We start from the raw sequence: 14,308 nt of genomic DNA, 5'->3' as shown, positions 1-14,308 counted from the left end.
TAAGTAACTTGCTCCTTCTCCAGCATCGGGTCTGGCATGGATTCACATGCTCATGAATAAACAATACATAGTAGTACACACATTCACAACCACGGGAGGTGGCAAGGCTCAACATTAAGCATCTCTTTCCTCCACACCAGGCTCACCTTCAAGTGAACAGGTTGCGCAGCACTGCTTGGCTGAGTGTTAACTCCTCCCTGGAATCCCTGTCGACGCAGTAGAACTTTGTGAACGTGTGGGTCGACCTCCACGTTGCAGCCCTGCAGATGTCAAGCAGGGGCACACCGGACAGGAACACCGTAGTTGCAGTGATCGCTCTGATCGAATGGGCTCTCGGACGGCCAGGCAACAGTCGGTTTTCCAACCGGTGACAATGGGTGATGCAGCCAGACAGCCACCTGGAAATGGAAGCCTTAGAGGGGGCATTCCCATGATTCACATGGCCAAAGTTCACAAAAGTTGTGACGTCTTCAGGAAACTCTTTGTGCGGTCCACATAGAACTTAAGCGCTCCAGCCACATCCAGCGAGTGCAAAGTATGCTCAGCTGGTGACAAAGGCATTGGGAAGAATAAAGGTAACACCAAGGGCTTGTTTAGATGAAAGTCCAAGGGCACCTTGGGCATGAAGGAGGGGTGCGTCCGTAGCAGCACCCTTGTCTCATGGAATGTCAAATAAGGTGGTTTGCAAGAGAGGGCATGGATCCCTCCCACTCATCATGCGGAGGTGATGGCCACAAGAAACGCTGTTTTCCATGTCAACAATTTCAGTGGTGCCGAATGCATAGGCTCGAACAGGGGAACCATGCGCCTAGTAAGCACCACATTGAGCTCCCATGCCGGGGCGGGAACGAGCAAAATAGTCCTTTGACAAACTCCTTGGCCAAACGATGCAACCATAAGGATGACTGTCCAGGAGATCTGGTGTAGTGGGAAATAGACGCCAGATGAACTTTGATGGAAGCATGGGCCAGTCCTGCCTTGGCCAACGACACCAAATACGGAAGCACCTGCGGAGCAGTGACTCAGAGGGTCAATCTTCTGAGTATGGCACCAAATGGCGAACCTCTTCCACTTTTGCCCGTAGCATTCAAGAGTAGATGAAGCTCTGGCCCTGGTGAGCACCTCCTTACAATCCGCTGGGAGATCATAGCCCCAAACTCTAGTGCTGCAGGAGCCAGACCTTCAGGTTCATCAATCCTGGGTCGTGGTGCAGAATCACGCCTCCTTCCCTGGTGAGAAGAGCTGCGTCTCCCGGAAGCTCGACTGGAGGGGACACCGACATGTCCAGAAGGTCCGGGTACAATATTTCTCTCGGCCACGCCGGTTAGACAAGGATCATCCTGCACCGGGACCGTCTGAGTTGATTGACTAGTCGAAGAAGCAAGAGCAAGGGTGAGAACGCATACAGAAACAGGCCATCCAAGGGGAAAGAGAATGGGTCCCCCATGCTCCCCGGCTGGGGAAACCTGCTGGAGAACCTCCGGCACTTGGTGTTCGTCACAAACAGATCGATCTGGGTGATTGCCCCATCTGCGGAATAGGTGATCGACTTGGTCCTGCCGTAGTTCCCACTCATGGCAAGAGCACAGCTCCCCGCTGAGAGAGTCAGCGACTGTGTTCTTCACTGCTGCCAGATGAAACGGGCCCAGTGCCAAAAGTTCATGCGCCTCTTTGGAGAGCACCAGGGATCTGGTTCCCCCCTGCATCCGGATATAGATCATCATGGTGGTGTTGTCCGTGAAGACCCGTACCACCTTGCCCTTGAGGGATGGAAGGAAGGACTTGAAGGCCCAAAACACAGCCTGCAGCTCCAACACGTTGATGTGCAATGTCTTCTCCTCCGGTAGCCGCAGGCCTCTTGCATAAAAACTTCCGGTGTGTGCTCCCCAACCTTTCAGGTAGACGACCGTTGTGACAGTCTCCTGATGAGGTGGGGTCTGGAAGTCTGCACCTGTGGACCGATGTGCGTGCACTCCCCACCCCTGTATCGCTCAACGGAAACCCTTGTCAAGTGTGATCTTGTCATCGAAACTTCCCGACACTTGTATCCACCGGGCATCGAGAAACTCCTGCAGTGGGCACATCGGCAGCCTGCACAGTCGAATAAGGTATATGCATGACAACATCATGCTGAGTAGGGACTTAATGGACCTCACCCTTGCAGTCTTCAGGGCCAACAGCTGTTGTACCTTGCCCAGGATGGCCACTATCCTCTCCTCCGACAAACACCAGGCACGACACTGTTGAGTCGGGCTGCCAGAAACAGAGCGTCCTGCGATGGAGTCAAGCAGGACTTTACATAGTTGATCGAGAACCTCCGATCCGTCAGTGGTTGGACGGTCTTCGTCGTGTGGTCAACAGTGATGTCCTGTGAGCTCACCCGGATGAGCCAGTCGTCCAGGTAAGGGTACACATGGATCCCTCATAGCCGCAGCTGTGCCGCCACCTGTGCCAGGCACTTGGTGAACACTTGTGGCGCAGACTTCAATCCGAAGGGAAGGGCCTTGAACTTGTAATGTTGCCCTTGAACCATGAAGCGTAGGTACTTGCAGTGTCCCTTGTGTATGGGGATGTGAAAATAGGCATCTTCCAAGTCCAGCGACGATAGAAAATCCCCCTCTTCCAGCTGTCCTAGCACATGCTGAAGAGTCGCCATCTGGAACTTTTGAGACTTGATGAACTTTTTCAGACGGCGGCGGTCCAGAATGGGCCTCCAACCACCAGTCTTCTTTCTGATGCGGAGGTAACGAGAGTACATGCTGGAGCCCCTCAGCCTCTTTGGGACAAGCTTGATCGCCCCCTTTTATAGCATGGCCCGTACCTCCAGCAGCAGCTGAGGGATGTGATTTTCTTGGATGTCAACTGATAATATCTGGGGACACTTCCGTTGGAACTACAGTGTGTGTCCGTGGGCGAGAGCATCTAGCACCCAACAAGGCTACACAACAAGAAGTAAGCAACCCCTTAGTTTTACAGTACACCTTTCGTTTGAAGAAATTGGTTCCAGCTGGCTTCTTTTCCAGTTGTAGGTCTGCAGATCCTGTGTTCCTGGGCCTCAGACGTGGGGACAAGCGGGAGGACGTCTGGGGACTCCTGCACTACGAATTGAAGGTCGGCGGCAGCAAAGGGCAAACTTCAGATCAGCAGCACTTTGCAGTTTCAACTTCTCGTGACTTTCCTCGCATCTGGGGTCCAGAACTCCGTTGATGTGGCTCAGGCTTGGTCAGTCCTGCTTCATGGGAGCCTGGAGGATCTTCCTGGAGCTCGGGTCCGACTTAAAAACAATACACTCGATCTGGTGTTCCTCTCCCTGGCAATCGGTTCCTGCAGCAGCAATGGAAGCACAGCCAGCTGCGAGAGGATGTCCAGACGAGTTCCCTTTGTGGTTGTTTAGTCCCACCAACCCAAGGCAAGAAGTTGTCCTTTGCAGGGCTTCTCTAGGCGAATTCAGAGCTTCAGCAATGCAGCAGGGCTTCAACGGGCAAACCAATGGTCCAGGAGTTGCAGCAAGCTTCTCTTCCAAGTTCTTCTTCATATTCCTTCCTCCAGTGGTCGACTCTGCCTTCCAAGCAAAAAACCTCACCTTTTATGCAGGTTTCTCCCATTCATTCGCAGCCTAGCTTTCACACACACAGCAGGGTGGCTGTCATCCAAGGACAGCCAGCTGGCCAATCACCTTTGGGTGCATTCCTGTAACCAAGGGGATTAAACAGGGGCAGTTTCGGGCACCTCCCTCATTTCCTGCCCCGCCAGGCACACTGGAGTAAGAGAAGGGCTTCGGAAGTGAAACCTGTCAAAGACAAAAATGAACAAAGGGACCAAACCTGGTTTGGCCGCAGAGCAAATCTCAAGAAGTACCTTTCCAACAAGGACTGGGGAAAAAGACGACCAGGGCCATTTTGACGAAACAGACACCCATGGGTATCTTACTGCAGCTGCAATTGCAGCCCGCGGTAAAAACACACAATGGTAGAAAAAAGTAAACCACTGCCACCAGCCATGAATTGTAGAAAGGGTAACATAAAAATGTTACTTCAGAAACTACACAAAGGAGATACTAAGTAACCCCTCTGGCACCCTATTGTAAGATAGTGTGTGGGGGTCTAGCTAGAAAGTCACAAGTGTAAGTAAAGTCAATTTCACTTCACTGCTCCTGGAAACAGTAGTTTAACCAAGAGAAGGTATATAAACCTTTGGGGAAATCTGGAAGACTTCCCTGTGTCACTGCACTGAAGGTGCTGTGTGACACAATGTAAAAGATGATACCTATGGAGTTTGTCGGACTCCACAACCAATAGAGACACCGTGTTCAAAAATCACATTAAAATACATGAGAGATTGGGAAAAAAGGGAAAAAAATGAAGTCCTCAAAATCCTGCAAAGTTACTGGGGGGGTCTCTAAGGTAGAGGGGAATTAGCACATTTCTGAGAATTCTCCCGAAAAGAGGGTTGCTTCCATTTCTCTCCTTTATATTTTTTCCTTTCCGATTCTGCTATCTTTGCGATTTCTAGGAATCTTTCCACCTAGTAGTTTTTGAGGAACGGGAAGAAGGTAGGGAGAGATGATAGTGGTGTTATTTACCTTTGATTTTCCTCAGGCCTACGTTAGTGGTTGTACCATTTAAGGATTTCCTTATCCCTCTGCGACAATGTTTAGTTGGGAAATAATGGAACTGCTCAGAACATGTTATAGGCCTTTTGACTTTTAGACTATAAAGATGGGATCATTTTCCAAGGGTCAAGTTATGGAAAGGGGTCCTTCAGTGTAGCAGTGCATGCAGCTATGGTTATATGGTTACAATTGCAGAATTTGCAAGGAATTGTTTGTGTGTGAGGGGGCCTAGTTTCAGTGAGATAGGACTTATTATGACAGAATAGTAATAATAGGTGTGCCGATTTAGCTGGTTGTTCTAGTTGATAGTGGGTCCAATCAGTTATGCATTGGGGGGGGTGTAGTTGAAATTGCTACGCTTATGGGGATAGTATGGCGAGTTAATGTTTTTAGGAGTTTGGTATGCAAAGCCTCCATTTGGTACTTCCGCACAACTCAAAGTAAACTAGTTATGTACTAGGTATATATGCAGCAGAAATACATATGTGGTTGGGACAAACACTGATTTAATCTCCTTAATTACTAGGGATGCAAGCGAATTTTGGAGCTATGAAGTAGTGGGCAAGTGTAGAAGTCGGTTGATCTATCATGCACATTTTATGAGCAAAGCACGATGAGAAAGATCCTAATGTGTGCGTTATACTGGTAAGTACAAAAAAAAAAAAAAAAAAAAAAAAAAAAAAAATCAAACCAGGATGTGCGCTAGGTGTTCATGTATTGATATTAAGTTAAAGAGTTGGTATAGACACCTGTATAAAATGCACAGTAGTGGTTGAATATATTCCAATTATTGGCTAGGTATGTATGGTTGTTGTTTCAAAAGTCATAAAAGTGTGAGATCAACGCAATGTTTCAAACTAGATCTGTGTTGTGCGTATGTGCACACCATTTATGTGCTATGGGCTTGGTATGCAGGCAATTAGAATTGTTGTGTAGGCTAACACAATGATTCAGCTCAGCTCAGCGCTAGGTGTTAAGTGGCAGATATTACAAGCTAAACAATTGTGATGTGCATCTTGATCATAATTTCAGTGGCAAAAATCGCACAATGGCAAAAACGAACAGTGGCAAAGTCTCACATTAAAAAAAATCCTAATGGCAAAAAAATGACAGTGTTAGAAACTGATCATGCCCATAATTGATTGGCCAAGTCTCTCGTTCGTACATTCTCACATTTAAATAATCTTATTGGCAAAGTGTGCCAGACTAGTAGCGTTGAAAAATTATACTTTTGGCAAACGGCTATCACAATTCCATGGTATCACCAAGCGTCGTCCCTTACCTTGATGGAGCTGCGGCCAGGGGTCAGAGCGCGGTACAGGGCTGGGGTGCCAAGCGCACGGGTAGGCACCCTTAGCATCTTGCCTTCACCGGTTGCCCGAGCAAGGATGCCCTAGCCTAACGGTAAAAATAGGAAAGGGGGAGGGCTCATGTAACGTCCTGGGCCAATTGGATGCCTGGATTTCTTAAAGGGATTGTGGGGTCCGGAGTACAAAATTGCCCCATGCTAAGGGAATTCTGTTTCAAAAGGATAAACAAACAAAGAAAAAATACTAATCCAACTCAAAGCACACAAAGGGCTTTTCTGAAAGATTAAAAAGGGAGGAAAACCTGTTTTAAGGTAACAATCTAATAAAGAATACCTTGAGCAGGACACTCGAACAGCTCCTTCCACACAAAGGTCAGTGCATCCATAAACGTCAAAGGATTCTGCTGACTTCACGCTATCCAGCTAACACACCCTGACCTGCTTTCTTACAGAGCCATACGCAGTGAGGCCAACATTATTGGCAGAAGGGCGCTATACAAAAAACACTTTACATTACAATGATGCATAATTTTTAACCTTTCAAATTGTGGAGAGGATACCTAATTTTTGCAATGGTTCAAAAAATGTATATATTTGTTTTTGAACTTAAAAGGGATGGTTTAACAGTATGTGCATGTTGATATGTTGAATACAAAGAACTCTAGTTATAATGGTTAGAAAACCAATGGGGTCCTGGCGGTTTTGCATTTTAAGGAGCATTTTGGGAACATAGGAATGACCAAATGACTTCATATCTCTCGTATATGTCCATGAGAGTTGCATGACTGGCTCACTAAATACCTAATGCAAGATGGGTTTGGTACACATTTCCTTTTTTAAATTAAACAAAAGTCACCCTAATAATATATCAAGCACATACACAAGTTTGGCCAAAAAACAACTTTAGTAGTCAGAGTGCAATGACTGCTAAGAGCTTGCAATCACTCACGCATTGTTGTGGGTCAGCCAGACTCTGAAAAACAAAATGAACTTTAAATTAAAAAATTCCAACGAGTTAATTAAAATAAACTGTTATAAAAATGCTGCTCCAGTGCCTGTCTGCCACCTTAGGCCAGAGCCTAGTTTGCCTTATTGTAAATACGTCACTGCCTGATTTGATTAATTTAAAACATAGTAAAAACTATATTCTGTGTATCATTTTGCATTCACGTTTATGACATCTGTATAATCATAGCGTCACTACTAGAGGCCATGGAAAGTAGCAGCTGCCAGTGCAGGTCAATACAGAGCCCCACAACTGTTTGCCCACAAGAATGTCACCACACAAAGCACTACATAAGGAAGGGAAGATAACCTGTTGAATGCAGAATTTCCGAACGGTGTAATCTACCAACACAGTCATATCTTCCACCGAGACTCGGATATTTCCGTAGGTCCAGCACCCCTGGTCAGGCCAGTACTGAGCACATTTACACTGCAAGAAGAGAAAAAAAAAAAAAACATCCAGGTAATGGCTGCATTCAGGCACCACAATAGCTTGTTCTAAAGTAAACAAAATACTTAAAATCGAATAAACAGTGGCTGTGCACGTGTGTTTTAAGAGTGCATTTAAATGATTAAGACACTGAATGAAGAGAATTGTTAACAGCTAACAAGACATATACTGAACCGTTCATAAAAAAAAGAGGTTACACTTAAAATGACAAACATTCGATATTATAATGCGCGGAGAACACCGATATGAACTCTACATAAGTACAGCACGACTCTTTCCAGTGTCTAGGTTTGCTACAGATCGGTAATAATAGTCAGGAAAGCAGATAAGTATTCAGAGACGCACGCTCCTATGGCTTGACCATACAACACAATCTATTTCGCAAGTAGCTGGAAAGTTAAGTTGGCAGCACAATTTAAGCTGTAAAATGCTCAAAGTCAGTTTCCCTTTAAAGAAAAATATTACACTACCATATCAATAAGCAGAATTGAGTGGTAACATCCCAGGGCAGAAGGTATAGGCCTGAGCGCAGCAATGGCTTTAAACGATGGGTGCGACGCTGTCAACACGGATTGGGTGTTATTGCTATTAACACCCTGGGTTTTCAATCCACAAAGCTGGAGTGCTGATGGCAATGTATTTTGTTTGAATAAACGGGAAGCAGTCCACGGTGCTCATCAAAATACTTAAGATGGCCGTCGTGTAGATGGAAGGCAGGGTTTCCCCTTCTATTTTCATGGCGGGCCAGGAGGTTGGAGCTGCCGCGGCAGGGCCACCAAAGAAATAGGGAGGGAAAGGACAGACAACAAATAGACAGGCAGGGTAGGGCGAGGTAGAGGAAGATGGCAGGGCGGTGGAAAGCCGCCTCCCGGTTTGCTCAGAATGCGGGCTACGATTGTGTGATTTAGACCACGATCCGAGGAACTTCATTGGCTGGCTCTCCTGCCCTGGATGGTAATACTACTGTCACACCATCCCTACTTGATCAACCCATTGTTTCCATCACCACCACCTTCGTTTAACCCTCCGAGTTATCCTCACCACTTGCTTCACCCATTACTAAAAGGACATTTAAACCTTGGTGTCCTCTAGGATCATACTCACACCTGCTCTACTTTCATCTCCAAAACTGCAACGTCAGCTCACCTCAACCCCCTTAATATTAGGAAAATCGGCACCTTCTTTTCAACACTGCCAAGCATCTCTTATCTTTTCTAAACTGGACTACTTTGCCAGCACCATCTTTGGTCTCCCAGACTACGCTGTCCTTTCGACAAGATCATTAACTTTGCAACCAGGGCTCTGAACTTCCTCACTTCACACCTACTTCCTCTTACAGTCACCAGGCTGGATGGCTGACTGCAAAACCGGGCAAGATTTACACTTCTCTGGGTTCATAAACCTAACCACGGTAAGACACCACCTATCTATCTCTATACAACTCTACAAGCCTTCTTGTAATCCCCACTCTAAACCCTCAACTACCATTGAGTGTCTTTGCCCTCCCTGTACTTCCTCTCACTTCCGCTCTTTCTCTCTTCTTGAACCACATGCATGTAATTCTTTCACCCCAGACATCCGAGAAACAGTCCACACCAATTTGCTGAAAAACAAACTGAAAGCCTCTTTGACTCAGTTACCCTCTTAACCTACCTCTCATCTGCCTTCAAGCTAACATTTTTCCCTCACCTCTAACCTGGCTCTGTCTCTCACTTTGTGCCTCCACATTAGCACTTCAGCCAACATGGTCTCATCCCTAGCGGTTACAAATGTCTAATGTTGATTGATGTTAACCTATGTATGCCCAACCATGTATTGGCCTAGGTGACTGTTCCATTTACTACCCTCAACAAGCTGGTCAGAATGTCACTGGAAGTCACCCCGTTGCGAGCACCACACTGTTTCCCTCCAAATCTGATATCCTATCTATTGTACGTTTTGTTCGTTCTTTTTTGATCAAAAGAGCACTGTTCTTCCCTGCAAATACATTTTTTTTAAAAAAAGTATAAAAACCTCTTCATTGACCTCTCTCACTCGATTCACTTTAACATCTCGGCTCTTCACCCTCTAATGCTCCACTCCTCTCTTAAATTAGAAAGAAGAGATTCAAGCAGATTCTCTTATGATGTGAGGCGTTCTCTCGTTCCGCTAGTCTTGCATATTTCAAAGATCTTGCTTTTTTAAACTTTCACTATTATGATGATTGACGGGATCTCATCACTTCTCCCCAGAGTGGAGCCCTTTTCTGCGAGGCTCGGGAGGTTAGCACACTACCCAACATCCCCTATAGAGGTGGAGGTAGGCGGGACCTCACATGGAAGTACTTCTTTCATGGGGAAAAGGACTTCCACTCTGCCAAGGAACTCCCTAAACCTCCTACGATATTATCTGAAACATCACTGGAGCCGTTAGCAGGATATTTCAGGAAGTATATCCCAGAAGCGTTGATTACGATAAGCAGAATCCTTAACAACATATCCTTGTACGCTGATGATGCCCTAGTATATGTAATATAATATGTTAGCAACCCTCTAGATAACGTTTCCGATTATTTTGGAAGTGCTAAGCAATTTCTAGACGATTGTCAGATTTCCTAATAAATAGGGAGAAGTCCAGATTGTTTCCATTGGCGGGGTTGCGTGAAAGCAACGGGACAGGTTACCAAGTTGGGGATCCAGTGGGAATTCCAGTCCTTCTGTTACCTAGGGATACAAATATTTTATGAGACAGAAGAGACTTTTGTGTATACTACGGGAAGAGTGCTAACAGGCATTGGGGATGCAGTAGACATTTGGGAAGGATTGCCACTGTCACTAATGGGAAGAATAGCTATGGGTAAAATGGTGGTCCTCACAAGGTTATTCTACTACTTTTCTAATATCCCTTATATGATAAAAAAGGATTTTTTTTTAAAATGCTGGATGCGAACATAAGGGGTATTATTGTGGGGCATGGGAAGATGGAGGGTAGCCCTGGATCTATCGCGGATTTTGAATAATATTTTATGGCAGCTCAACGGCAGACAGTGGTTTAGTGGGAGGATACACTGGAGGGGGGCTTTGGATGGTTGTTGGGCACCCTTCCAAGACCGTGCATTGAGCTGTTGTGGGTCCCGATGGGATCCAAAGAGATGGCTAATATATACACGTTCCACTCTGGAGTAGACACCCACGCAAACTTCACACTGAAGAAATGTATAGTCCGGACCTTCCCTTGAAGTTCAACACAAAGCTCTGGAAGCGATGAAAAGTGTGCACTTATCGAGCTATCTTTTCAAACGGACAGTTGCTCACTTTTAAACAGTGTAGCAGTAAATATGACATGCAGAGGGGCTTCTTTCTGGCATACGCATGAGTAGTGAAAAGGTTGGCTGGATTGTGGGCTGATATCCCGGGGGAACTGGAATCGGACTCAATATTACAGATGATGCTGATGATTAACAAAGGAAAAGGGATTATCTTGCGACTTTATAAGGGGCTTCAATAGAGAGTCCCGCAGCAGGAACTCAGCATTAAGGCCAAATGGGAAAGGGATGTTGGGTTTGCGGTACTAGAGGATCATGGGTCCGAATATAGGAACAAGGGAAAAAAGCAAAGAGGAATGCAAGGATCCAATTCAACTACTCGCATACGATATATAACCAGTTAAGATTACACACCATTAACCAACAGGTGCCTCACTGATGCCTTCAGTGTGGGGTTTGCTCGGCAGGGTTTTGGTATATGGTGTGGGAATGTCCAGTGATCATTACGTACCGGGAGGAGGCGTTAGCCAAGATAAACACTTTAGTACATGGATCTTATGAACGTACGCCAGCTGTTTGCTTATGAGGACTGGAGCAAGGGAAAAAGGAGGGACAAGACTAGGAAAAAGATGGTACAATTTATGATAGTCCTAGCCAAGAGAGTGGTGGCAATTTCATGGAAATGTCCAAAGGACCCAGAAATACAACACTTGCTCAGGGGTTTTCAGAGATGGGGCCTGGCCAAATCGGTAATACTATGCAAACAGGGAAGGGCGGATGAAGAGGGAGACGGGGAGATAGAATGGGGGCAGATGTTAAAGGAATTCAGGACATTGCCAGATTTCAGACCACCCTGAAGAGAGATGGCTAAGAGCTGGAAATTAATGGTAAAAGAGATGAATTGATGAAAGGAGGTTTTAAGGGGACTGGAACAAGTGCTGTGCGAGCTTGGATAGGAGGGGGTTTGAAAATGCAGATCAGGGCGGAGAAGGGTAAAACCGATGAAGGCAACAGCCATGAAGACCAGACCAACAAAAAAATAGGACATTGGAGTTGGAGTGGGGAAGGAATTGTGGGTGAACATGTTTTATAGCTGTGACTAATCCATTGGTTGTTATATACGGTTAGGGAAATTGATCATTTCTGTACTTCACCCCCTTTCCTACTGAGACCCCCCCAGCACGTTTTGCTGGACTTCTGGACCCTTTTCTTTCGATCCTGAATGAGTGGAGCCTTTTTTTCATTCATTCATTCATTCATTCATTCCTATAGGCTCTACCTTTTGGTACTCTGTTTGCAGTGTTTTACTTATTCTATGGAATGAGTGGAGCCTTTTTTTCACTCATTCATTCATTCATTCATTCATTCATTCATTCATTCATTCATTCCTATAGGCTCTACCTTTTGATACTCTGTTTGCAGTGTTTTACTTATTCTATGGACTCTACTTCCTCCATATCTCTTTTAAGGCATCTGTATTTCACTTTTGCAGCACACAGCTCTTTATGGGCTGTGTTGCTGGGAACCCTTTGGGATCTCCTTTGAGATGCTTACCTTATCCTTAAATTGTACAGTTCTTAAAGATAGATACTTTGTATCTCTACTTAAACTTTGTGCCAAGGGGTTACCTAGTATCCCCCTTCTTCTTGCTCCTGTGACTTTGTAGTCACTTAGACAACTTTTTAGTTATGGCCGGTGTCAGTAGACGTGCTCTACCGACTACTGTGCTATTTCTTACCGCAGACTGTATTCAGTGTCTCGGTTATGCATAATAGGGGCACCTAAGTACTAACTTGGTGGCTTATTTCCTTTTTTGAAATTTCTAGCGTGGTCCTTTGTTAGCCATTCTACCATTACGGGAGGGAGAGTTCTGAGTGTTTTCCCTTAGGCGTCCCAGCCTAGGTGCCAGTGCGTCTGGGAAGGCAGGAAGTGGGGAAGGAGTTTTTCACTCCCCTGCCCTTTGCCTGAGTGCCTGAATGGAACCCGCTCCCACTGGGGGTCTGGCTGTCCTGATTGGACAGCCATACGACCCTTTCTGTAAACTGCTAAGAGAGATTACAGAGGAGTGTGTGCTGAAACTGAATAAAAAGCGAGGTTCCTAAGGTGAAGGGCCAAATCCGCAGACTGAACAGAAGAGCTGAATAAATCTGTGCCAGAGGTCATCCTTCGAAACTGCTGCTGAGAGATCCCATTCATTGACCTATCTTTCATCACCAGACCAAGGAATCCAGGGGTCAGGTCCAGCGCTGCCTCTTCAAGGTGAATCCAGCCACAAACATTCCTTCAAACCTAAGGGACTGTGGGGGAGGAGAAAGTCATTGCTTACCTTAATCTGAAAAGTCACTGCAGAGCGTTGGAAGGCATGTACAGATGTCCAGGGTAAACCCTCTTACCTCCGACCCACGCTGCTGCTTGTGTCTCCTTAAGTCATTTAACTGGGTCTCCACAGGAATTCTGCTGCTTCTCAAGACTGAGCCTCTCCGAACTGCCTTTTAACTAGGGTTGCGTTTTGGACTTTAAATGCCTTGCTGTGCAAAGAAGCCGCCACCATCACCTTGCTAGTGTTACACTAACCAACTTTTTGCCTTCCTAAAAGTCATTATCCTGAATATAATGTGTGTTGGTGTGTGTGTGTGTGTGTTGGTGTGTGTGTGTTGGTGTGTGTGTGTGTGTGTGTTACAAAAGTACGATAGAACTGTCATTAGTGTCAAAATGCTGCAACAATTGTGAACACAAGCAACTACAAACTAAGCAGTGGTCTTTGAAAAGTATCTAAAAGTATTTTGATGTGCTTTGGTTGGAAGTGCTTTGGTTTAATGTACTAAGTATTTAAAGGCATACCTTGTGTAAATATAAATCTATATTTTAATATACATTTATGTGTAAGTGTTTTATTGAATTGCATTACTAGCTAGGTTCAGTGTACTTACCTACTGCTCACATCTTCCTCTTATGATAAGCCCGACTGCTTTGTCACTCTACCAAGGTTGCACGAGTAGGACAGACTGATACTAAGAATTGATCTACAAACCAGTGAGATAGTTTTATAAAGTCTTGCCTCACAGTGGACATCTAAACACCCTAACAACTGTATATGGAAAATAAAAACAGATTTTAAAAAAAGGAACTCCCTAAATTCCCCTAAGAACCACTAAGACCATCAAAACTTCCTGATAACCACCCTAAACAAGACACTGTTTGTTATTGTAATATCATACAAAATAACAGAAAGAAAAACACACAGAAAAAGAGTACATCAGGAATGAAGATTACTCGGTGTTAGGAACACCATCCTGGGATGAAGAAGATTGAGCAAGTAACAAAGAATGCTCAAGGAAGAGAGTCAAAGGACAACAGGTCTACACTGGGGAGGATTCAGCACTTCCCAATAAAAAGGTAGGAGGTCCAACGTACAATGTTAGTGGAGCCTGGGAGTTTCAAACCTGGAAAGCGACGGAAACCAAGAGTCTGGACACTGGCAACCCAGATGGGAAGGAGACAGAGGGCAGGAAGTCAATCCATGCACGTCCCAGAAGGAATGTCAAGGCAGTAGTATGACCCAGAGGAGGTTCTTTAACAACACAAAGACCGCTGTGGAGCCACACACTGGAACAGGAAGAAAGAAAAGATGCTAGAAGTGTTCGAGCTATGAGAGAGAGCCCAACCCCACAGGAAGAACTAGTGACA

General features: G+C 45.4%; 1 protein-coding gene across 3 annotated transcripts in view; it reads right to left on the bottom strand.

The window, feature by feature from the left end:
- Positions 1–14,308, bottom strand: part of PTPRA (protein tyrosine phosphatase receptor type A) — an 874,792-nt gene that overhangs the window by 209,318 nt on the left and 651,166 nt on the right. For all 3 annotated transcript variants that reach the window (XM_069632225.1, XM_069632227.1, XM_069632226.1), the window contains one exon: positions 7,237–7,356. In XM_069632225.1, coding sequence (XP_069488326.1) covers positions 7,237–7,356 — 120 coding nt within the window. The remainder of the gene's footprint in view (positions 1–7,236; positions 7,357–14,308) is intronic.

This window comes from Ambystoma mexicanum, chromosome 6q (genome assembly GCF_040938575.1).
Source record: "Ambystoma mexicanum isolate Mex_15411 chromosome 6q, UKY_AmexF1_1, whole genome shotgun sequence".
NCBI classification, from domain to species: domain Eukaryota; kingdom Metazoa; phylum Chordata; class Amphibia; order Caudata; family Ambystomatidae; genus Ambystoma; species Ambystoma mexicanum.
This window is presented reverse-complemented; position numbering and strand designations above follow the sequence as displayed.